Source organism: Lates calcarifer, linkage group LG13, assembly GCF_001640805.2.
Source record: "Lates calcarifer isolate ASB-BC8 linkage group LG13, TLL_Latcal_v3, whole genome shotgun sequence".
Lineage (NCBI taxonomy): Eukaryota > Metazoa > Chordata > Actinopteri > Centropomidae > Lates > Lates calcarifer.
The window spans coordinates 23,510,005-23,534,832 of NC_066845.1; the positions used below are offsets into that span (position 1 = coordinate 23,510,005).

General features: G+C 38.6%; 1 protein-coding gene across 4 annotated transcripts in view; it reads left to right on the forward strand.

Annotated features, from left to right (window-relative positions):
* LOC108878453 (phospholipid-transporting ATPase ID) overlaps nucleotides 1-24,828 on the forward strand; it is a 35,287-nt gene that overhangs the window by 613 nt on the left and 9,846 nt on the right. For 3 of the 4 annotated variants that reach the window (XM_018669176.2, XM_018669175.2, XM_018669174.2), the window contains 12 exons: nucleotides 10,443-10,525; nucleotides 11,328-11,386; nucleotides 14,833-14,946; nucleotides 16,658-16,756; nucleotides 19,734-19,795; nucleotides 22,258-22,330; nucleotides 22,894-22,964; nucleotides 23,145-23,227; nucleotides 23,315-23,473; nucleotides 23,573-23,661; nucleotides 24,175-24,368; nucleotides 24,453-24,661. In XM_018669176.2, coding sequence (XP_018524692.1) covers nucleotides 10,483-10,525; nucleotides 11,328-11,386; nucleotides 14,833-14,946; nucleotides 16,658-16,756; nucleotides 19,734-19,795; nucleotides 22,258-22,330; nucleotides 22,894-22,964; nucleotides 23,145-23,227; nucleotides 23,315-23,473; nucleotides 23,573-23,661; nucleotides 24,175-24,368; nucleotides 24,453-24,661 — 1,255 coding nt within the window. In that variant the 5' untranslated portion in view covers nucleotides 10,443-10,482. Of the gene's footprint in view, nucleotides 1-7,628; nucleotides 10,312-10,442; nucleotides 10,526-11,327; nucleotides 11,387-14,832; nucleotides 14,947-16,657; nucleotides 16,757-19,733; nucleotides 19,796-22,257; nucleotides 22,331-22,893; nucleotides 22,965-23,144; nucleotides 23,228-23,314; nucleotides 23,474-23,572; nucleotides 23,662-24,174; nucleotides 24,369-24,452; nucleotides 24,662-24,828 lie in introns of those variants that run through there. The other variant, XM_018669177.2, reaches the window with a different exon arrangement.

The window sequence follows — 24,828 nt, forward strand, 5'->3', positions numbered from 1 at the left end:
AACTTCTGACAGGCAACATTTACAACAACTTTCAACCTTATATCAACTTTTTCATATAATCACAGTGTGTTTTGTTGGTTTTGGGATGGTCAGTGTTGATTTAATTTCATTTATTTTAATATTTCTGTGTATAAGTAAAATCAGCAGTACTGTGTCCACAGAGATGATGAGGAAGCGGTTTATTTTTACTGTACAGATACTGTAGTAGTCAGTAAACTGGGACTCTGTTATGAGTAATTTCTACATCACTACACAGATGTAGGCAGTGAAACACTCATTCATGTTCTGTATTAGTGATAATTGTCTATTCAGCGCCAGACGCCAGCTATGACTATGAGGTGACAGCCACTGAAGAGACAAGAAGTCTGCAGCCTCTGAAATGTACTAAACAGGACAGTGATTATTGATTAATCTTTTAGTCTATAAAGTGTCAGAAACAGTGAAAAATGACCATAGTGTTAAACTAACAATCCAAAACCCAAAGATATTCAGCCGGCTGTGATACAGGACAGAGAAAAACAGAAAATCTTCCTGTGATAGAGGCTTAAAACAACAATTTTGGTTGAATTTTTTGCTTGGAAAAAATTATTTAAATCAGTTCTGTGATCACCAAAATAATTGCTTAGCGTTTTTCTGTCCATACACAAGTCGATTAGTCAATTGATTCATAGATTTTTGTTTTTTCAGCCCTTATAGAATCATCACTGTCGGTGTGAGCTGGTGACAGCGCTAAACCACGTTAGCATTGTTTACAGTGGTGTTTATTTCTGTTTTTAAGCCATGGGAAACATAACATCACCCATGTATGTTTCTCTTCAGAGATTTAAGACAATGTTAAAGCTTAAAGTAGTGTATAATGTTATATATTTCAGTGCAAGCTAACTTTAGTTTGATAGATAACTTATGGCTGTAGTTTGTTTCTGCTTGTTAGAATTTTAGCAGAAGAGAAAAGAAACCTAACTTTTCCTCTGTCTGTCTCCCATATGTTCACATCAGTAGAAAGAACACAAGTCAAAAAGTGATCTTGAGGAACTTCATTAGCAACAGTCTGAGTAATGTGAAACTTAGTGGTGCTGCTAAAAGAAAGGTCAGGGGTGTGCTGAAATCAGTAGGATTCATCCTTGGGGGAACATGAAAGTCTGCAGTAAGTTTCATGTTAATTTCTCTAGTAGTTGTTGAGATATTTCAGAAGGAGGCCCAACAAACAAGCAGCACATTGCAAAATGAGACGTGAATGTGGTGTGTGTTACAGGCAGAAAAACCAAAGCAGTTATTGAAGCAGATATAAATTAGAAAGTGAGAGGGTCATGTAAGGTAATTCCTTTAATTTTATCTTGATCAATAACTTCCACCAGCACTTAGATAAATTTTAATGTGGGTCAGAATCCAAGTTTGTGTCAGAGCTTGAAGGCCATTTGTTGTTCGACTGATGTGACGCTGCGTCTGCCAGAGTGAAGTCTTTATGGTGCACATTATTAAGCCTAAAAGGTCGATCAAAATGTCAGGGTGTTACCAGGTAAGAGGAGAGGAGGAGTGGCTTTGTGGCCTGAGAGGTCAGGTGAATAATTCAGAGGTTGATTGTTCGGACCTTTTGGTGCAACGCTCGGGGCTCTTGCTCAAAGCGCTGATGCTGTATTGCGCCTTTGTGTCATAACTGCATCTCACTTTCTTATTGTTTTGTTGACATCTATCATCAGCAGGGGACAAAGGTCTTAAGGGATAGCTCCAGTATTTTTGGACTTGCTCTCATTTTGGCGTTTAAATCATTGATTGGGACTAAAATCCACAGCAGAGTACGTCCATTGAAGTGCTTGTTTCTGTCACTGACAGGCTCACATTGGTATTAAGTGTCTGACAACATTATGAATAGAAGTCCTACAAAGATAGACCTTTTTAATATAGAGTAATGATTGTTTTGTTGCCATATTCAAAGCCACCAGACTCCATCAACAAAAGCAGTCATTGTACATTGTAGAACACAGGAGCTGCTGGTCTACAGCTGCCTCCATCGGTTGGTTTGTTTGTGTTATTGTGTGTTTTTTTTCTACTTGAGTAAAAGGATCTGAGTACATCTTCCACTACTAAGAGTCACAATAACACAAACAAATTAACCAATGGAGGCAATGATAGCCCAGAACTCCTGCGTTCCTCTTGGTAAAATTACTGTTTTTGTCAATGGAGTCTGGTAGTGATATATAGTGATGTTTCTGCTTACTCTTAATCCTCCTGTCGTGTTCACCCCCCGCCCCTTACTTTAGTGTTCCCGGTCACATTTGACCAGTCTGTTTTAACTGCTCTTAAATTAACACAAAAACCATTAATCATTTTTATTTAACACTCTTTAGCTGTGAACAATGTCTCAGAGTACAGAGTGAAAATACAAATAGGCACTGAAAATGTATTTTAAAAAAAACATGCAATGTAAAAAAGAAATGGAAAACCAAAGACCAAACTCCTCAATATGAAATTGTGTGTGTGTGTGTGAGTGCATATGAATTCATGCACATGAGTGGCATTTGACACTATAAGGAGTGCAAGGCAAACATCAAGCTATATTTCGGGGGTCTGTGTGTACATTGATCAGTCTGGAAGGTGTGGTTCACGTGGGGGGGGGGTAGGCACAAAAGCACGGGAAAGAGATGGGTTCACATAACAGACACCTGTCTGGTCTGTGTGAAGATATGAGACATTGTTTCATCAGGAGGTTGGTTCAGCACGGGAAAATATGTGTACCCACAAAAGACATTGTGTTGGGGTGGTGTGTATGGCAATGTTTTTTCATCTGATGGATGAATATAATCTGGATACCCATTCATTTCATATGTTCAAGTGCACAGTGTGGAGGATGAGGAGTGTTTTAAGTTGTAAATCGGTCAGATTTGACCCGAACACGACAGGAAGGTTAAATAAAAAGGTCTATTTCTGCAGGAATCCTATCCATAATGTTGTCAGACACTTATAATAACAATCTGAGTCTGTCAGTGGCAAAATCAAGCACTTCAGCGGATGCACTTTGACGTGGATAAATGATCAGGAGGATTATATTACAGCAGCTGTTTGCAGTTGCGAGGTGCTCTTTGCTCAATACTGCACCAATTCCAAATATTTTTCTCCCTATCAATCATTTACACCTAAAACCTGGGAAAATAAGGTTAAAAAATGCCAAAGTTCCTTTATTGGGCAATATACTTACATCTGTATACAGTTCATCTCTAGTCATTCATGTGTCAGTTACAAATCAGTTGATTACCTAATGTTTTCAAAGGCGTAAATCTCTCATAGTGTTAGGATTTGTCCTCCCAATGGTGGTGGGTGTGGTTTTGATATATTAGATTTTTTTTTTCCCAGACTTGAATCACAAAGAGAAGTGAGAGAGTAAACACTCCATAAACTTTCTCTTTCGTTTGCAGTCAGAACTACACAGAAGACTCATTAATCAGTAATCCACAGGGACATTGTAAAAACACCCACCGACTGTTTGTTCATCCAGTCAAACTGTCACTAAGGTTGATGCAGATTCAGTGGTCAGTTGGACATGCTCTGAGCGACAGGTACAAGGAAATCTGATAAGCGGGAAATTACCAAATAATAGTCAGGAGAGCTATTTGATCAGCTGCCTGGCTGCTTTTCCTTGTGTCCAACAGAAACAGTTGGCTGTCCAGGTGATTGAATTTACAGCTTAGCTTTAGATTTAAAGCGTAAAATTTAAATAATTTACACAGTGTCTACCAACTGTAGACCATTCTCTATTTAAAAGATTAAATGACGTTAAAAAAACTGTGGTGACAGTATCCGGTTAGATGCCCGAAATAAGGTCTGTGGTTTTAACACAATCTCAAGATATTTTCATGTTTTTAGTTCTACACATAGTGTGTTTTGATTAGCAGCTTCATCTCCTGACTGTTTCCTCTGACACAGAACAAAGTCTTTTTGTGTTTTCAAGTACGAACTTTAAGATTTAAAAAGAAGCAATACAGTTTGTGATCAGAGGTGTTCTCATTACTTGTTCTTTGAGATTTCTTTTGGTATGTGTCATCAGTTCAGACTCGCCTATACTTATAAATGAAAGTAGGACATAATTTTCCCAATTTTTTTTTTTCGTGGTCAGTCAACCGCCGTTTTCGTGCACTTTGCAAAAAGTGGGTTCCCTACAACAGCTCCAACTGTGAAGGCTTACACCACAGACCAGCTGAGGGTGTGCGGGTGTGAGATGCTGTGCAGATGTGTTTGAACTGCGGGCAGGTGAAACCCAGAACCCTTCCTCCTTTCTGTACTTAATGTACGACCTAGATACACCTCTTAATTAGTACATCACGTTACATTTAGGCTTTTACAGAAGCTCACCAATGTCTCTTTGCTTTGTTGCAGCATGGTAATCGTACATGAGACCAGAATTTCATTATTGTGTAGGTAATGGATTGTGTGAATGGCTGTGAGGTGACTGATATCTGTCATCCAGCGATGCATGTCTGAGTAGCTGCACAAAAGTCGAGCGTCAGTCTAAAAAAACTGTTTCAGAAGTTGTCCGAGTTGGCATACAGCCACCTTTTAATGCTAGTTCTACAGAAGTTGCTGGAAGTTGGGGGCAATTAGCAAGAACTCACTATCAGTGCTACTTCCTCCAATTGTTGGGTTACTGTAAGAAACTTCTGGGTTGAAATCTGGAGGTTGATGCAATGAAAAACATTGACACACACTTTTAGGCGTTTGCATTATAAGATGGTTCCACATAATACAGAGGTTTGCTTGTCTTTTGGTCAGACAGAAAATCTAAATAATCTACTTGAAAGCTCACATCCAGCTGGAATTTCAGGGGTTTTGACTCTGCTACTGTGCAATATTCCCTCCCCTGTCGTCCTTTGTATGGGGATAGTAATTATTTTGGCCAATGATCTGAGGTATTCCGTAACAATACAGGATGTACTGTGTAGTCCACAGAAATACGCTGACAGGAAAGTTCCTGTAGGGCTCACTCAGTAAAGATGAAGGTGAAATAAGTCTTTCTTCCCTCTGGGGCTGCAGCTAACAACCATTTTCATCATTTACTAATGTGGTCATTGTTTTCTTGATTAATTGAATTGATTGTTTATTTCCTATAACAACAGAGGCCTGTCGTGATTTTTCAGGAGTTTAAAGTGACATCGGTAAAGGTCTTGTTCTGTCCAACCTACAGTCTAAAGCCCAAAGATATTTAATTTACTTTAATCTGTTCATTGGGAGATCATTGTAGCTCTGCTTCCATCTTTAGGCCTCTTTATTGAGTCAAGTTGTTCTGAAACATACAGTGTGAGCTATTTTTAGCCAGCAGCCTGATAAGACAAGTACCTGATGAGAGAGATGCAACAGAGAATGAAGGCTGGTTTGTGGAAGGCCAAACAGTCCTGAAATCCAAACCAGGAGTTTGTATTTTACAGTTTCCTCTAAGATTTGAACAAAAACTGACGGGTTATTCATGGAATATCTTGCTGGGTTTCTGTTAGTTTTAACAGGGCTTGGTTAAAAGTTGTGGATGCTTTATGAAGGAGCTCTTTCAGGTAACTTTCTGTGGGGTCAGGAAGCCCCTGGGCCAGAGCTGCTGTTTAAAATGGCTGTTAACATTACTTGTTGGAAAATAACAAAGCGTACAAAAAGATGCAAAACAACTACAGAGACACAAATTGATGCAAAATGACCACATAGAGACACGAAACAACTGCAAAGAGATGGAAATCAGCTATGGAGAGACAAATTGACAACAAATGGACATAAAATTACTGCACAGAGACACAAAACAACCATAATGAAATACTGAGGGACCATAAAGAGAATCAAAATGACTACTATAGCCATGTTGTGTCCTAAACCTTATGTAGGAGGTTTAGGAGGCCTCTTGTATGTTCGTACCCAGGGGCCTGTTGTCTCCCATCCATGCCCTGTCCATGCCCCTGATGCTTGTAACCTGAGAAGCCCTTGAAGTTTACCATAAAGCTTTCTGTTTATTCTGAGAGCACAAGATCTTTCATAGCTGTGAAGAGCTTCTCTGCTGCGGCAGCTTTTTGAGATTTATCCCCCTCAATCTCTCTCCTCTTGTCTTGGAAACACAAAAATGCAGACTCGACACACCTCTCTCTCTCCCCCTCCTCCTCTTCGAAAACAGTCCTCATTAGAAAAAACACAGCAGAGAGGAAACTGTAGGCTCTTGTCTGATTGGCTGATTTACAGAAACCATTATGCAACAACTCCCATCGTTCTCAAGTAGCTTCACGTAGTTGTGGCTTTAACTTTCAGTATCCCTGTGAGCACAGAGATCTTTTCTGACTCCTTCTTGGGGGAGGTGTGTGTTGCACGTCATTGTACTGGTGTAGTTTTTGATAAGAGCGGTAATTCTGGACCTTTCCAAGTATAAACTTGGGTCTGTAGGTGGGGCTGGACTACGTTATGGTCCAAGGGAGATAGGACACAGCTACTAATGATAGTTACTGTAACATGTTCAAGGGCCAAATACTTTAGACCTTCAGCATGTAGTAGTTGGTGCTTGTTTAAGTCCTTAAGGTCCTGGTTTTACTTTCTGTCTGCAAGGGTCCATGCGACATAAAGTTTGTGTATCCAAGAAGACAAAAGAGAGTATAATACGAAAACAAAAGATATCAAACTGTTCCTTTCATCAGTTTGTGATATAGTAACATACACCAAAAGATGTTTTTCCATTAGTCCAGCCAGGGCAGTAATAGATTTTTGTCTTGATGTAATTAAGTGTCTGTATTTGTCAGGTAGTTTTCACTTTTTTCCATCATTTATTTTAAGAATATATCTTAATTTAATTCCCAAAAGCTGTATTATCGAATGATTTTTATTCGTGTGATTACATAAGATTACATTTATTACAATGAAGAAGTAAATTTTAAGTATCCACTGGGGCTGCAGTGAATAATTATTTTCAACATTAAATAATCTGCTGGTTATTCTCTTATTTATTTATTTATTTATTTATTTATCTATTTTCTCTTGAAAAAGACAAGAATGGTTATTCAAGTGTCAAAATAGTTGGCGATTAATTTTCTGTCAATCAGCTAATCGACCAATCTTTGCAGCTCTAGTGTTTGGAAAAACCACACAAACACAAAAGGGCTCATCTGCCATTCAGACACACGGGCATCTGTCCACACACATGCATTATCAATGCACACACACTCGGAGGAAAAGGGTCTTTCTTTCAGCTGCATAGGAGTTTTGATAATAGATCCCTGTTCAGTTGAGAAACCAGAGATCACTGATCAGACAAGACGCCCATTCATCTGTTTGACCTCTGACCTTTTAAGCCAGTCACAGGTGACTGTGACACTGGCATACTGTTACCCACCTTTGTTCGCCTTGAACAACATTAGGTCCAGTGTGTGTTGCCTGCACTTTAGAGGGTAAAAGAGACTAAAAGTAAAAGTAGGACATTGCCAAGGCATCTTTGACTTTCACTGGTAAAGGTGGTTTAAGTTAAACCACACCGTGTTCTGATTCAACCTCCTCTCCCCTGTTTTTTTTTTCCACTGCGGCTTTAAAACCAAATACGAAACAGTTTGTAGCTCGCGACCTACTTTAACACCACAAATAGCTTCTATGGATGGAGTATTGATGTAGTTTAATTAATTAAAAAAAAAGTTGAGTATCATTTATTTCATCGATTTTTGACCAAACCTTTTGTTGGTTGGACACAGACTGGAAGTTTTAAATCAAAGTTCAGCCTTGACAGACAGCATGAAAATCTGTTAATTAAATCGAGATGTAACCAGTGGTTATTTCTTTTATAGGTCATTGATTTAAGGTAAGGTCTGTGGTTTTACACAAGATATTTTCATGGTTTATTCTATGACATAAAATATACCAGTGTCTGGGTTGGGTCTAAAGTCTAGAGAAGTTCAGGTTTGCAGTGCATATGTGACGACTTTTCTTTTGGCTTTTGCTCAGGATACAATAATAACCTGGAAAAACTGTGGCAGAGATGTTGTAAAACCCCCGAAGTGAAAAGAGATTACAAGAGTAGCCTCCACTTTACTCTAGAGCTGTGTTAGTCTTCCAGCATCTTATAACTAATACAGTGGAACCAGTCTGGTCTCTGTGGTGTGTCAGTGCTGTAGTAAAGCCTGGAAAGTCAGAGCGTCTGCCAAAAACCGAGGGAGTGAAACAGAGAAACACCTCCCCAATATTTAACAGTCTGCACCGTTTGACATTAAAGCCTTGTTAAATCTTCAGGAGGACTGCAGGGAGTTTAAATGTCAGTGTTTCCTGTTCACCAGGCTGGAGACGTCCTCGGTGTTGGGTCACGTGTTCAGCTGCTTGTTAATTTGGTGGCATGTTTGCTTTGGAGTTTTTACAGTGCAACTGTGTGTGTGTGTGTCTGTCATCTGCGTGAGTGTGTTTCTATATAAGACAAGAATGTGCAAACACAACAGGGGTACATGTGGACACACACACACACACACACTGGCTGGCCCCATGTGTCGTGGCACGGTGCGGGTCTGTTTTTCCACAAGCCTTGGCATTCCTGTTAAAACACACACATTCTTCAGCAAACACATGTCGTTGATATTTTTAGCTCCAATACCTGACGTCATCTTGGAGACCCAACAAAACCACTTCCTGTCCGGGAACCCTCATCATAGACAAACACACACACACTTCTCCCCTTCCTTATGACCACATTTCCACTTCATTATTTTTTTTTCTTTAATGTTTTGTACTTACTGTGGTTTCGTACAATTTTCCTCATTGTTGATTTTTGGAAGGATCGAAGACTGAAGAGGTTCGGGAAGAAAAACATGTTGTTGAATCATGATGTCATTACACAGCATGTGGTTACGTTTTAGTGTCTGTTTTTTGTTGACAGACAGTGAGTAATTTCTACATTAGATTATTTTTATTATCAAATAACCTGCTGATTTTTCCCCTGTGAATCAATTATTGGTCTGTAAGTTGTATATCCCTGCCAGACTCCATTGCCAAAAACAGCAATTTTACAGAGCAGAACATGGGAGATGCTGAAGTAAAGCTGCCTCCATCTGTTAGTTTGTTTGTGTTACCTTTACTCCCCAATCTCCCCATTCGAGGCAGCAGTATTCCAGATGATAAAATGGCTGTTAAACAAAAAGGCAGTCACATGATGAAAGACGGCATTTAAGAAGTTTGTAGTTGATGGAGTTATAAATGAAATAGCAGCATGAAGCTTTTAGGAAAAACACTAGTTTTCCTTGTAAGAGAAAAGCTACCTGATGTTACACCGGTAACAGTCATGTAGTGAAAATGTTACTTCAGTAAAATTATGTAAGAATATAAAGAAAATGTGCTTAAGGTATTAAAAGAGAGATAGACCTTTTTATTAAAGGGTAAGATCCTCTTTGTTTAACCAGAAATGTCTGTTAAATCACTATGTTCAAGGTCACCAGACTCCATTGACAAAAACAGGAATTTTAACTCACAGGAAACGGGAGTTGGCAATCTACAGCTGTCGTGGTCAGTTAGTTTGTTTGAGTAATTCTTTGGTACTTTTACTCAAGTTAAGGATCTGAGTACTTCTTCCACCACAGAGAGTCACACAAACTGATCGATGCAACAGTGGATTTGCTGTTGTGTTCTGCTCGGTAAAACTACTGTTTTTGTCAATGGAGTCTGGTAGAGACAATACGTCTGTTTCTGGTTAAATGAAAAGGATCAAACTCTTTAATAAAAAGGCCCATCTTTGTAGGAATCCTATCCACACTGTTATCAGACACTTATAATAACAATCTGAGTCTGTCAGTGGCAAAAACAAGAGCTTTAGTGGACGTACTTTGAGGTGGATGATTGCCCAGTTGGATTACATTGTTCTTGCTTGTGAAAATATGACCCAGGTTCAAAAGTACCAGAGTATTCAGGATTCAGTGTTTGAATTTCAGACCACTGCACTGTTGGTTTGGTTTTGTCACCACTTGGCTGAGACAGACCACAGGACCAGAGGTGTCTCTCTGTTCTGCCCTCCTTTGATGATTGAACAAGCAGATAACTGAATGAGTGGATGGTCTGGCTCAAGAGACGGGACACCGGGAGCCTCCCTCTGAGTCACACTGCCCTACATGGGAAAAACATTAAGTCTCGAGGGCTGATGCAAACCTGGAGTAAGGAGTAAGCGAAGGAGGCAGGACACACTCAAATATAAACACACACACAGAAAAATCTGCTTTAACCTTTAGTTTAAAAAGCTGCACGATTGAGTGAGGAATGATTACCTCATAGAGCACAATATGGAAAATGTCCTAATGGCAGCTGGCGGGCGTGCAGTCGTTCTCACGTTAACAGCAGTGACATGTAAACACTCACTCAGGAGAAAAATGATGCTTGATTTGATCAGTCTGTGTGTGTTTATTTCTTTGTAGTGGAGATACAATCAGATTTCCTTTTGTTAAGCTGTGGTGTAACAGCTTTCTTTTTCTTCACAGGCTGGTTATGATGGACAGATAGCAGAAGGAGGACGACAAGATGTCTTTCTTTGGCCTGGACTGTGTCAGGAAGAAAGAGAGAGGTAAGCCTTGACCAGTGTAATGAAAACTCAAGTACCTTGGAAACAGTAGCTGTCCTTGTGCCTCCTGTCAGGTGGCACTGCAGTACTTAGAGATATTAAACAATAACTCCAGTGACTTATTTCTTAACCCTGGCCTTATTTTCCCACGTTTTTTGGGTGTAAATGATTGATAGGAAAAAAAATATTTCCTCTGTAAAATTACTGTTTTTGTCAATGGAGTCTGGTAACGAGATATAGCGATGTTTCTGGTTAAAGAAAAAGGATCTTACTCTTAAATAAAAAGCTCTATCTCTGTAGGAATCCTGTTCATAATGTTGTCAGACACTTATAATAACAATCTGAACAAAAACAAGAACTTTAGTAGACGCAGTTTGACGTAGATAATGTCCTTTGGTTATCAAGTTATATTAAACTTTATATAAGTGCTCATAAAAGAGAACAGCAGCCTTTTAATATATTATGTGTTCACACAGGAAAAGTGATTCATGCCACACTAAAACTGTGATCAACGACTATTACTTTTTATTGCTTTTTACAACTCAGTTGATTTTCTCTCTTACTTTCACTATTTTTTTTAATAATTTAAGTTTACATCAGTGCATATTTTTGTCTCCAACAAATAAAAACGTAAAAAGTAAAATTCCTTTATAAAGTCTAAGATGCTTTTTCTGCCCTTCCTCCTCTGGGTCTAGGCTCCTATTAAACACCTGTACTCTGATGTGCTTTGGATAAAACTTGATATCAGTAGATGCTTATAAGCTCATATAAATTAATAATTGTAATTTCTGTCTTGTGATTTCAGAGCTGGAGAGGAAAATCCGTGCCAACGACAGAGAATACAACCTCTCCTTTAGATATGCAGTAAGTGTTAATGTGTGCATCTATTTTTCAGACACCCAGCCATCGATTTAAGGTCCCATTGTGCTGCTTCCTAAAATAGACAGGGGGATTTACAGCGGATACAGCTCATGTACCTTTCAGACAAAACAGTTTACCACCACATCTTGTCAGTTCAGAAACTCTGTCCCTCGGGGTGTGTCTTGTTGCTGTGTCTGGACGTTATCAGGAGACTGGACGTCAGCCAGAGTCAAAAGAGTTGAAGTCACTGCTGCTGGGTAAACTTGTTCTCCTCAGTTTGTGACTCTCAAGGTCAAAAATATTAACCTGTGATATCTTTGTAACCGCACATTTTGTCGCTTGAAATGATTCCATTACAAGAAAGAATAGCAAAGAACCATTCAACTTGAACTGAACAAACAGTTACATGAAAGGGATGAATGTAAAATGAAAAAAGGAAATTGTAAATAAATCATTGTAATATACTACCAAAGGAAAATCAGGTAATAATTAATTGTTAAAAAATAAATTGAATGTTGAAATGACAAATTGATGTTGTGAAAAATAATAAACTTTATTGATAGATCTCTTTTCAAAACAGGTGTTGCTTTATAAGAAAATGAAAGTAACAAATTGAGGAGAAAGGTGGAAAAAAACTAAATCAATATTGAAACAGCAGAGCTAAAAGACAGATCAACAAATGAAATATTAAACTATAAAACAATATCACAAGGAGAAAAATAGTAAGAATTTTAACATGAAAATATAGAAAGTCTTAATCCTTTAATATCCTGTTTTTCCTAAAACTCATGGAAAATTCCAAATAGGCTGTAAACACTCCTTTTCCCTGCTTGTTTATTTAAACCAGTGACTGTGCAGTCACTGATTTAAATATTTACAACCAGGACAAAATCATCGGCCTGCGGTGCGGTTGTCATCAATGAGGAGTTTCGGTGATAAAGTGACGTGGGAGTCACAGTCCAGCAGCTGGCCAGAGCCTCCAGCCTCCTGATAAGAACCACCTGGCACAGAGCGAAGGCCTCCCACCAGATTACACTCATAAAGTCAAAACATCTGCAAAGAACTCTTCACATAACACAACAACCCCCCCGAGAGTCTTAACGAAGCATTTTCCCATTCTGAGTGATCTCTTTAAGGATATTTTTGGAGGATCCCAAAGCTGCTTCCTAGGTTTTTCTGCACTTCTATTTAACCCCAACATTGTAGAGTAGATACAGATACATCCACTGAGAGTTTTTGTTTACACAGAGAAGTGTTCCCAGGAAAATGAACAACCACTTCCAAGAAATTCTCAAAACTCTTTCAGTTCAAACTCTTCCTCACAGGCTTAAATGTTTCCAGCGGACACAAAAATGCAACGTCCGATTCATCAGATTATTCGAATTGACAGGCTAATAATAAGCTAAAGGCCAAGGCTAGCTTAGCAGCAGATGTCTACAATAATATCTGAATTATGGCAACAATTCAATCCTTTCTTCTCTCGGTTTGATTGGCGGTTGGCAGCCGGGTGCATCGCCCTTTTTGTGTCCCCTGGAAACACTTCTGTTGTCTGTGCTTGTAGAAGTTTTCTCTGTTTTCTCAAGCTGCAGTTTATTCAGTTTATCTCTCAGCCACTGTACAATTTGTATATTGCTTATCTGCTAGAACAATCATCATCACAAAAATGCACATATGATGAAAACAAAGGAGATAAGCTACTTAAGAATGAGTTTTATTCTACTTTGTTTTATTATTTCCTGCTCTATTTATATCACTGCGGGTAAAGTAAATATTACTCCTCTCTACACAATCCACAGCATCACAAAATGATGTAAATCAGCCTCTCGAAAACAAAAACTGAATATTATAGTTATTTCTCCCTTAAAGTAGAAATTAGTGCACTCAGCCACAGAGAGGTCAAAGGTCAGATGTCAGGGTTAGCCAGACAACAACAGCACCAGAGCTGGGTGGCTGTAGATCCACCAAAAAACCCTTATCTGGCATCTGTCCGTCCGTCCATCTGCAGCCAAACACCTACAGTTACATGACAATTTGGCCTTTGAATATCCAAAGGACCATAGACACAGGCAAATATTTGCTCAAGCCATGAATGCTATACCTCACTATGAATGTCTCTTATCATCCCGGATGCACAGGCCACATTTCCATAAAACAGCCTACAAAGGTTTTATGGATTCATACGCATTTCATAAAGCAACACAAGGTGCTTTACACGCAGACTAACTCAACATGGTGGTAGTCTGTTTATGCCTGGCAATCTGGTTGCTGTTCTAATAGTATTTTTGATGTACTAGCAGAAAATATTTTGGTTAATCTGATAAATATAGCTTTGTTTTAACTTTTAACCCCTAAATTAATTTCTGAAATACATTATTTAACAATTACTTACAAAAAGTTATTTGATATTAGAGATTGATTAAAATTAACTAGCTTGCAGTCATGCTAACTCTTAGCCCAGTTAGCTAATGTTAGATTGCTTATGCAATGTTAGCCTCAATCTTTTGCTCATTTGTATCAAGTTTTAAAAAATGGTAGAGATGGTATTGTTACTTAAAATTACAAGTTTGCTGTGTGGGTTGTTTAGTTAGTGGTAGCATAGCCCTGCTAACATTTTGTTAGGCTAATTCCCCATTAGCTGATGTTGGGTTGATAATAGGGTAGTGTTGCTAATGTTAGCTATGTGCCCTTTAAATGTATCTTAGTACAGCATTAGCTTAAGTTATCTTAATGCTGAAACATATAAAATATCTTTTTATTTTTGAACCTTTATGATGCCTAAAAATCCTAGATCCTAAATTAATTACTAAAATTATTACATTACATTATTAAGCAATACAGTATGTTTAGTGGGAATGTGTATATGATCATCACACTTTCAGGTAGCTGTCATTTGGGAGGAACCTTGATTATAACAGAAAATCCGACCTCATGTTTACCAGGTCAAAAGTCAACACTAGCAAACATTATGTTGTAATGTTTTGGTTATTCTCTTAAAACTACATCTTTTTCTCTGCCTTTTTTTTCTCTGAGAAAATACCTCATTACATCCTCAACATCCTGTCAAGTATTTACTATTAACTAATTTGTGAACCCATTAAATTGTAACATCTATTGTAAGATGTACAGTGATAGCAAGAACAATAAATCACAGCGATAGAAATGTAAATGTAAATGTTTCTGCTTTCTTCTTGTACTTTGATCACATTGTTTTTGTTTCCTGTTGGTTATGTAGCCTCAGTCACACAAAACTTACTCAGCATGTTTACCTCCTACACACAAGAAACCACTACCTAATTTTTAGGTTCCTTTAACAACAAATGATAACCAATAAGTACGTTTGAATTTCTCATAATTCACATAATTCTGTTCAATCTAAAGAACCCCCAAATATCTTGAAAGCCATTGTTTTGCAACATTAACCCTCCTTGCTCCCTTTACACCTCCTCCAGACGAACGCCATCAAGACCTCCAAGTACAACCTCTTCACCTTCCTACCTCTCAACCTGTTTGAGCAATTCCAGAGGATTGCAAATGCTTACTTCCTGTTTCTGCTGGTGCTCCAGGTGAGGGAAACAAACACACACACACATGCACAACACCTCCATCCAACTGTCAAACAAATTTCATGCAAACATTCGAAATGTGTCAGATAACGAAATGCAAATTAGACTTGTTTCTCTTGGGTTATTTGACAACACACTGAATGTTTGACACAAGAAAAGAATATTATGAGAAGATTTGTGAGTTTTTCTGTTGACCCCGAGTATACATGGTAGTTTAATTATTTAAACCAGCCCGCTCTCTAATAGCCCACTAAAATCATTAGGTGACTAATCAGTTAGTTGACTGATTGAATTTAATATTTTTTATGACCATAACAGTCAGATAATCATGGAAAATAACACTCTAAGGCCTAAAATTAGACCTAAAATTATTAAGTACGTGAATTTATTGACATTTATTTGCCATTTTTGTCAGAACTTTCCAGCTGCATTTAAGATTAATTCTTAAAAATGTCATTAATCAATCAACATTAACTGAAACAGGACAAAAAAAGCTCTCAAAACTCATCCTGCACCACTTGTAGTTTATAGACGAAACATATATACATAAAAATTTAGAACTAATGATACTGTCTGTGACAGGCAAGAAAAAAATATTAAAGACTTTTTAATAACCTTGAGGGAACTGAATTCAGTGCTTTTTAAGTGTGGGCTTTTTTAAAACAAATAAATTCAAATGAAATAAAATGAAAGTATTCCTAGTTTTCTCTGGTGACCAGATGAACAGGTGAAGACTGAGCTGTGAGAATCTCTATCACACATACATACGATTCAGCACAACACGTCCACAGTTCTCACAGCGAGGCTGTGCGTCAGCTAAACAGGATATGGACGAATCAAGCGCATTGAGATTAAGGAAGTGTAATATCCAGTACAGGAAATTGCCTCATCATGTGCAAAACAGTCGCAAGGCACCACAGAGTTGTCTGCGGTTGCTGCTTCATGCTGGAGCACTGCAGCAGTTTTAAATTAATGACAAACAACATCTTCATGCTTTTTTCCCATATAAATGAATCTCTGTTTTGCCTATTTATGCATTAGAGTCTACCAGAGCTTGAGACCACATCACAGCAGCTAATACAATTCATCTTAAGTCTTGTACATTTAATAAAGCAACAGGAACAACTTTAAAGTTACACCAAAAACTAATCAACTCTACCTTGTTCCATGTGTTAATTTATAAACCAAACTTCATTGAAATCAAGTGGAAAACATATCTGATAACAAACAAAGGCAGGCAAACCAAGATGGGATTGAACTAAACCTCCTTTGTAGACATAATGATAATTAAAGTTGTCTGTTTCACATTATAAGGATTAAAAAGTTTAGTTCTTAATCTTCAGAGATTTTACGTCTGTCTTCATGTTTATCCTCATCAATATAATGCAAAAACACTTTTCATTTTGTCTTTGAAGATACACCCACGGCTCACCACCTTCTTTCCGTTCAGAAATATTTTTATTTAACATTTATACCTGTTATTTATACGTACACTGATCGTGTACTGTTCCCTTTGAGTCCACATGTTATAATTTCTGTTCTCATGTGTATGCTTTCTTTTATGTTTTCATTTCAACTACTTCTCTTTTGGTCCAAGTCTTGCAGACTTTCTGTCTCACATGCACAATTTAGATTTCCCCTCTGCTATTACATGCATAAATAACCTGCAGTGAACTGAGGATAGTGCTCTCTATATGTCTGTGTTCTTCAGGTGATTCCTGAAATCTCCTCTCTGTCCTGGTTCACCACTGTTGTGCCTCTGGTCCTCGTGCTATCAGTCACTGCTGCCAAGGATGCCACCGACGACATTGTAAGCACATTCAAAACTTACAACACATTTTGTTTTTGGAGGTAATAAGTACAGGAAACAAACTAGAAGGCACTTAGCACAAAACTATCCTCAATCTGGATCTACTGTAGAGGTGTAAATCACGAGATTCAATGGACAATGATTTGCAGATATCACAAAGTCTGCTATGATACGATTTCATTTCGATTCAGGAGCCAGCAATCGATATGAGACGATATCATCTGCTGAGTTAACACAATTACTTTCATTCATATCAAATCACAAACTAAAATATCATTTGACATTTTTATCCCTGAGCTCAACCAGACATTTAAATGAATCTTCTCTTTTAATAAAAATAGGCATCTGACTTGTCATCGTTACCACTGCTAACATGGAGGTCAATTTTTTCTTCATCGCTCATATTTTGTTTGGAGGTGTCAACCCTCAGGTGGAGAAAGTCGTGCCTGGGGAATTTCAAAATAAAGGCGCGTCTTACAAATCGGGCTGAAAGTGAGACGATGTAGGTAGAAGCTAGCACAGAGAAAAAGTTCCAGTCTTTGTTATTTTTTATCGTGATGAAACCAGCTGATGTCTCTGTGTACAGCTATGTTGCTTTCTGACTGTGGGAAAAGCTTTTTCACTATCGCGAGCAGAACACTTGACACCTGTGATCTCACTTTGAGTAACCTGTGTCACGTTGTTGTGTGTGACAACACACATTTGTTCTTGTTGATTGTTGATTCGAGCACATTTTAACCTCAGGCGGCCTCAGGCTGCTTTTTGTTTCCATTATTTCAAGAAGCATTTTCATAAATAGAAACCTAAACTTCTAAAACTAGGATACTACCCTTCACAGTTTTTTGATGAGGAATTGTGTCCCTACTTTGAAATTATTGCTCAACTGTGTCATCAGACAGATTTGTAAAAATGTTGTGACACATTTCGGTTTAGTGACAAAAAATGAAGTCATCTGGGTGTTAAATCTGATGAAGTAATAAAAAATTTCCCCTCTTTCTAGACTCACACCTACAGCGCTGTATTTCACAGCTGACCTTCAGTGGGAGTTAGTCAGGAAAATTAAAACTGTTTTCTTTTTCTTTCATCAATATGAGAACCCAGGCCGAACAAAATGTACCTTTAAAACAATGAAAGGAAAATGAGCTTTCTTTTCAGCTGTCGATGTGTGTGCATGTGTGAGTGGCACCCAATAACCTAATGCCAAACTACTGAGAGGAAATGACTGATGTAATGGGTTAAACATTAGCTCGAGGAGAACAACAGTGTTTTTGTTAATGCAGCGGTGCCTGTCCTGAACGGTCCTCATGGTCGTCGCCGGTGCCCATCTGTTCTTTTCAGGTTCAGGCTTGATTTGATCTTAGCAGGTACACAGAAATACAAGACCGACCCTGCAAAACAAATGCAGAACTAACTGTTTCTGCTGTTGAGAAAGCTGCTGAGAAAGGACCGTTTTACAAGCTACCGCCCACTGAACTGCAGCAGTGTAGAAGTGTAGATTTGGTAACTAAACCTATTCAGTTAAAACCTGTGATCACAAAAAAATAGACCAAAAAAACAGAAAAATATTATTGATTATTAGTGATTATGAATATTTTCTGTGACCAGTGTGTAATGTAATGGAATATAATATACATAAGTTTGTTTTTATCAGTGTATAATCACCTAAAACTAATAATTGTGTTTTCATTAGCTTACAATGATCTATTTATATCTACATGCGGGACCTCTTACGTGGAGTCTGCCATGTTTCTGCAGTAGCCCAGAACAGACAAATTAAATGCCTTTCACTTTTTTATTTGATTGAAGACAAAGAGGAAGAAAGGAGAGAGCACATGTCAGCTATTACCTATGGATTTAGAGATTAACAACTAAATATGTCATCTAAATATATCTATATAAACAAACCATTTCATTTGATGTAGTAATTTAGGGCATTTTGTCACCTGACAGCCACCGTAGACTCTCTGACGCCTGTATTCAGTTGGTTGCAATCTGTGTTCTTACCTTTAAATGCCACTAAATCCTACACACTGGTCCTTAAATTTTAGGTCTGAAGATTTAATTTCGGTATCATTAATATTAAGCTGAATCACCAAGTTTTATTTTCCATTGATTATACAATTAGAAAGAAATAATTATCCAGTTATGTGGCTCCAAACCCTGAGTCAAGATAATGCAACATGATTTTGATGCTCCACGAGATGCTTAACGAAGGAGGAAGCAGAAAAAAATAAAAATTTATGCAACACAAATTTATGCTGACTGAACTCTAACTCTTTTCTTCTTTGTAGATTTGTTAATAATTTAACTTGTTCAGAAATTATTCTTTTCTTGTTTTGTCTTAAGGAGATACCAGCTGTGTTATAAATTAGGACAGCAACCAAAACCGAATGGGTTGTTCCACACCACATTTTATTTTTAAATCAGCTCACAGGTTGTGATTAGGTGTCAACAAATAATGTAAAAGGTGAAAACTGAAACTAACTTGAACAAGGTAAGACTCAGACTAGACTTGAGTTTGACACAGGAATAACAAGTTAATTTTCTTTTACACTGTATGTAACATCTGTCAATCCTGTATTTTTACTCTTGATTGTGGTTCAACATTTTGACGGGAGTAAAATAGCAAATTAAGTGGTGAAGCAGTGACTTCGTCTGTTAAAACCTGTAAAAATGTTAAAATAGCCCCAGAAATAACAGAGAATAAGAAGACGCCACCTGAGTTTTTTAACACTGACTGTGAGCGATAGCTAAAGATAAAAATAAGACAAAAGAGGCGTCCTGATGATGATCGAAACTCATCAGTGGTGGGAAGGGAAATAGAGGTTTCTAAAAAAAATTGAAGGTCAAATTCAGCTGAATATCTCTCTGACGTCGTCTCCCACACATTAGTGCTTCAGTAAGAAAAATGATAGCGCTATCTATTAGTCTCTTGTGACATCTCATGACTCACTGTGTGTGTGCTGCTTCTTTCCAGAACCGTCACAGGAGCGACAATCAAGTCAACAACCGAAAAGCTCAAGTCCTTATTGATAGAAAGTAAGTGTGCAGAGTCCTCTTATGTACTTGTTTCAGCTGTCATGGTGGAATAAAGCGTACATACGGCATCCATCAGGTCCCACATAGAAATCAAACATACCTCGCATATTTCAAATAGCAGACATCAGGTCAACAGGATACAAAACAAGCGCTGGTCACCATCCTGCAGCTGCTTCCTGGTGCTATACTAGAGAGAGTTTAGGTTATTCCCCACACAAGGAATAAACAAATGAGTCAAAATATGTGAGTATACAATGAGTATATACATAAAAAGGTTGAAAATATCCAGCGGGATTGTCTGAGGCTGTGGTCGAATAGTAAAAAAAAATCTCCTTCCCTAACCACTTTTCCTTGCCCTCGATGGAAAACATCACAAGAAAAGACGCAAAGGAGAACTGATAAGGAATTAGAAAAAGAAAACCTTCTTCATTCCTAATTGGATCAGAAAAAGAAGAAAGATCTGAAGAAGAAGGATTTTCAGAAGTTTTGGATCGTGTCACAACCATAAAACAGGATCTTTGTTGCGTCTGCTTGTGCGTAGGTCTGCCGCTACAAAACTATGATGGTGTGTCGCTTTAAATGCTGCTGCTTCAAGGAACTGGGGGGTGGCATTTTCTTTTCCCTCCATAAAGGAAGCAGGAGAAGATAAGATAGGAAGCACTGAGGATCCTTTCAGTATCATTTTAAGAGTTCGACCAGCTCTTATCATGGCTGCCACTGAGATATTTCCAGATCATTTCTCTTAGTTAAGAACCTTCCAAAGCAAAAAGGACTATTTGACCTCGGCTTCAGTGTCAACTGAGTAGAAAAAAGTGCTTTTCTTTATTTATTAAAGAATATTAAAGGTATTAAAGTTTATCTTCCTAAGTGAAGGTGAAATGCTGTTTCAAAGCCTGTCTCTGTTGCCAGATGTAGAATTCTGTTGGAAAAATAACAAACAATAACTAAGATGTACTCATGAGCGCTTTGTTAGGAACACCTTCACGCCTGCTTATTCATGCATGTAACCAATGTGCCAATTAAGAGGCAGCAGAGCAGTGAAAAAGCTCATGCTGATACGGGTCAGGAGCCTCAGTTAATGTTCAAACATCAAACATCAGAATGAGGAAAAACGTGAGCTCAGTGACTTTGACTGTGCTGTGATTGTTGGTTTGAATATTTCTGGAATTCCTCACCTCCTAGGATTTTCACACACGCATCCCTTCATGCATAAAATGTCTAAAGTGATCGTCTAATAAAAGGGACAAAGAACTGATGAATTGACAAGCTATTATCAACCAGTTGTACCGACATAGTTCAACGAGGACAGAATGTGTGAACATGTCATGATTAACATTAGTATAAGATCCCAACACGATTTCCGCGTAAAGCACCAACTGTTTTTTTGCCCTGGGTAAAAACATATTTGCCTACACGTGGTGTTTTTGTTTCGTCCTGATTGCGCTCTTGTTTTTTGTTGGGAAGTAGCTCCATGTCCTTGGTTTAGGGCACCACAGGAAGCAGCTGTTTTCTTCCTGTACACCAACTGATTTGGCGTGTGTCGGACCTGGAGAACAAACATTGTGTGGCACAGGTGTGGGTCCAATATTAATCTCATTCAAAAGTTGTTTTTCAATGAAAAAGCAAAAACCTAAAATCATGTTTTTATCCTTAAATGAAGGACGGAGACGTCATGTTTCCCATTCGTCCGTCCCATTCTCATGAACGCAATATCTCAGTAACACCTTGAAGGAATTTCTTTAAATTTGGCACAAGCATTCACTTAGACTCAAGGATGAACAGAGTAGAATTTGGTGGTCAGAGGTCAAAGGTCAAGGTCACCTTGGCCCAAAAGTAACCACAACTTAAGAATTCACTCACAAACATCTAACAGGATAAACAGATGAAAGATGAAGAACAGCAAACTATCCAGAAGGTCAAACGCCATAGCTCAGGAACAGAAGGGGAGATTGTGAGGCAAGTCATCACCTCTAGTTCTAAATTAGTTTCTGAATCATTTATTCTATGAAATGTGAAAATCAGGTCATCACACTCCCTGTTCCAGTCATATGTCTTGTCTGTAAGATTTTGAAGTTTCCTTCTCAAGTCACGAGTTTTTGACAGATGTTTACACACGTAGTATTAACAAGCTAACGTGAACGAGGTTAAAGTAAACAGTGTCTACTGCTTCAGTTTGAAGACCCAGCATGAAATATAAAACCCTAAACAGCATCAAATATTTGTGCAGCAGCCAGTTTTTCTTGGCAGAGTCAGACAATACAGGAAACTGGCAGGAACACGCAGTGAAGGAGAGTCACTAATATTAGGATGACCTTGGTGTCCTGTGCGTATTTATGGCCCCTCAGACAGTCCTCAAACAAAAGGGAAAAGAGTACGATTTCTCTGAACATCACACACACACACACACACACACACACACACACACTGTTCAAACATCCACTCACCAGCCTGTTTCCTGTCAGGCTACGCAGCGAGAAATGGATGGACGTCCAGGTGGGAGACATCATCAAGCTGGAAAACAACCAGTTTGTCACCGTGAGTAGATTGTTCCCCAACAAATTTCACCATAGTTACATGCATTTTTTTTTGCATTTTGTTGTGCTTTTGTTCCCTCTTTGTCGTCTTCATGTATTTATTTTCTTCCTGTGGGTTTACAGTTTTTTTTAAAACCATCATCTTTGAATTTAATGGCAAATTGTTCACCTTACTGTCAGTGTTTTTTTAAATATGTGTGCACAAAGAAAGTAAAGCATCATGTTTTTCTAACCAAGACCTTGAAGATTGTGTGTGTACTTCCTTTACAAAGCTGTCTGCATGAGAGAGGTTTTACTGTAAACTATTGCAGGGATTATTTGATAGAATATTGTGTTATTATTGCCAGAAATCACTGCATTTGTCTCAGTTATTGATCATAGATCAACAGTATAAGTGTACCCTCATATTTAGTACCATTAGTATGGCGAATAAGCAAACAGACACATCTCTCATACACACTATGAGGCCAGGTCAGGGTTTTCTTTATATGTGATTTGTTCATTAGATTGACACAGTGATAAATATATGAATAAATAAATAAGTAAAACCCACTGTGATTTCAGGCTGACCTCCTGTTGCTCTCCAGCAGTGAACCACTCAACCTGGTGTACATCGAGACAGCAGAGCTGGACGGGTTAGTCTCTTTATTTGAGTTTACAACTTGTGTCCTTGTTTCAGGTGTTGATGCTCTTATTCTTTCATTTTTGCTGTTCGTCCTTTTTATCATTGTTTGTTTCTGCTTCTCTTCTTCCCTTCCTCCTCCATCTTCTCTTTCACTGCCAACCTCCTCTTTCTTCCTCCTCGTCCTCCTCAGTGAAACTAACCTGAAGGTGAGGCAGGCCCTGCCGGTGACGGGAGACCTCGGAGACGACATCGAAAAACTGGCAGACTTCAACGGTAAACGTGCAATGATCGATCATATAGGCTTTAACAGTGGGTTTGTTATTCTGTGCATCACCTCAAACCTACTCTCTCTCCCTCAAGGCGAGGTACGCTGCGAACCCCCCAACAACCGCCTCGACCGTTTCACGGGAACGCTGACGTTCGCCGGGCAGAAATACTCGCTGGACAACGAGAAGATCCTGCTGCGAGGCTGCACCCTGAGGAACACCGAGTGGTGCTTCGGACTGGTGCTGTTTGGAGGTGGGGAGGAAGTTTTGCGGACGTGGAAAACAAGCAGAAAAACTGTAAATCATATTAAGAGAGGACGTCACTTGAGGCTTGTTTCTGATTCTCCTGCAGGTCCAGAGACAAAGCTGATGCAGAACTGCGGGAAGAGCACGTTCAAGAGGACCAGTATAGACCGTCTGATGAATGTCCTCGTCCTCTGTGTGAGTCCAGGGCAACATTATTATTTTTGTAATTAGATCAATTAAGCTGCATATTTTCAGGTCACGACGTAAGATAAGACAAGATAACACTATTGATCCCCAGAGAAGGGGAATTTTGGTGTTAACGGCAGCAGACAGTATAGATAGAGTAGCAATTGAGAGTGGAAACACAATGAAGCTGTAAAGGTGGACTGGTGAGTAGATCTGTTTTTATGTTAGCGTCCCCAACAACCTCTGCAGTCTCATTTAAACACTCTTTAGCAACCACCAAAAACTTTAAAAATCACACGTGAGGTATTTTCTGACGGATTTTGTCAAATCTCTTATCTCAGGCATTTAACCAAAACCCACTGACTTTGGGATGAGGGAACTGGTGCTAAAATGTTAACTTCTTTCCACATTTTGTGTTAAATTTATAAATATTACTGACACATCATTAATTACTTAGATTATACTGTTGTTAAGAGTGTTAAAAAAAAGCTGTTAATCAGTTTTTTGTCCTTCTCCCTGCAGATTTTTGGTTTCCTGGCCATCATGTGCACCGTCCTGGCGATAGGAAACTGGTTCTGGGAGGTGAGGGAGGGCTCACAGTTCACAGTCTTCCTGCCGAGGCAAGATGGCAATGATGCTGCTTTCTCCGCCTTCCTCACATTCTGGTCCTACGTCATCATCCTCAACACCGTGGTGCCCATCTCTCTCTATGTTAGGTAATGTGTGTGAAGTCATCAAAATGTATAAATAACAACATTATATCTACTTTTAATCTATTCCCGTATCCACATCTTTGGCAGTGTGGAGATTATTCGGCTGGGGAACAGCTTCTACATCGACTGGGACAGGAAGATGTACTACGCTCGCAACGACACCCCCGCTGAGGCTCGGACCACCACCCTGAACGAGGAGCTGGGCCAAATCAAATATGTCTTCAGTGACAAAACAGGGACGCTAACGCAGAATATCATGACCTTCAACAAGTGCTCCATCAACGGCAAATCCTATGGTAAGATTCAAGACGTTACCCTGTGATTTTATTAGAAAAGTGGAGATAAGGGGTTCTTAAGGGTTCTAAAATACAAACAAATAAAGTAAGGCTCTTCTGAGTTCCTTACCAAAACAAAGTAGTAGGTTTGCAAACACACTATCTGAGCTCATTAAAGGATATAGCCA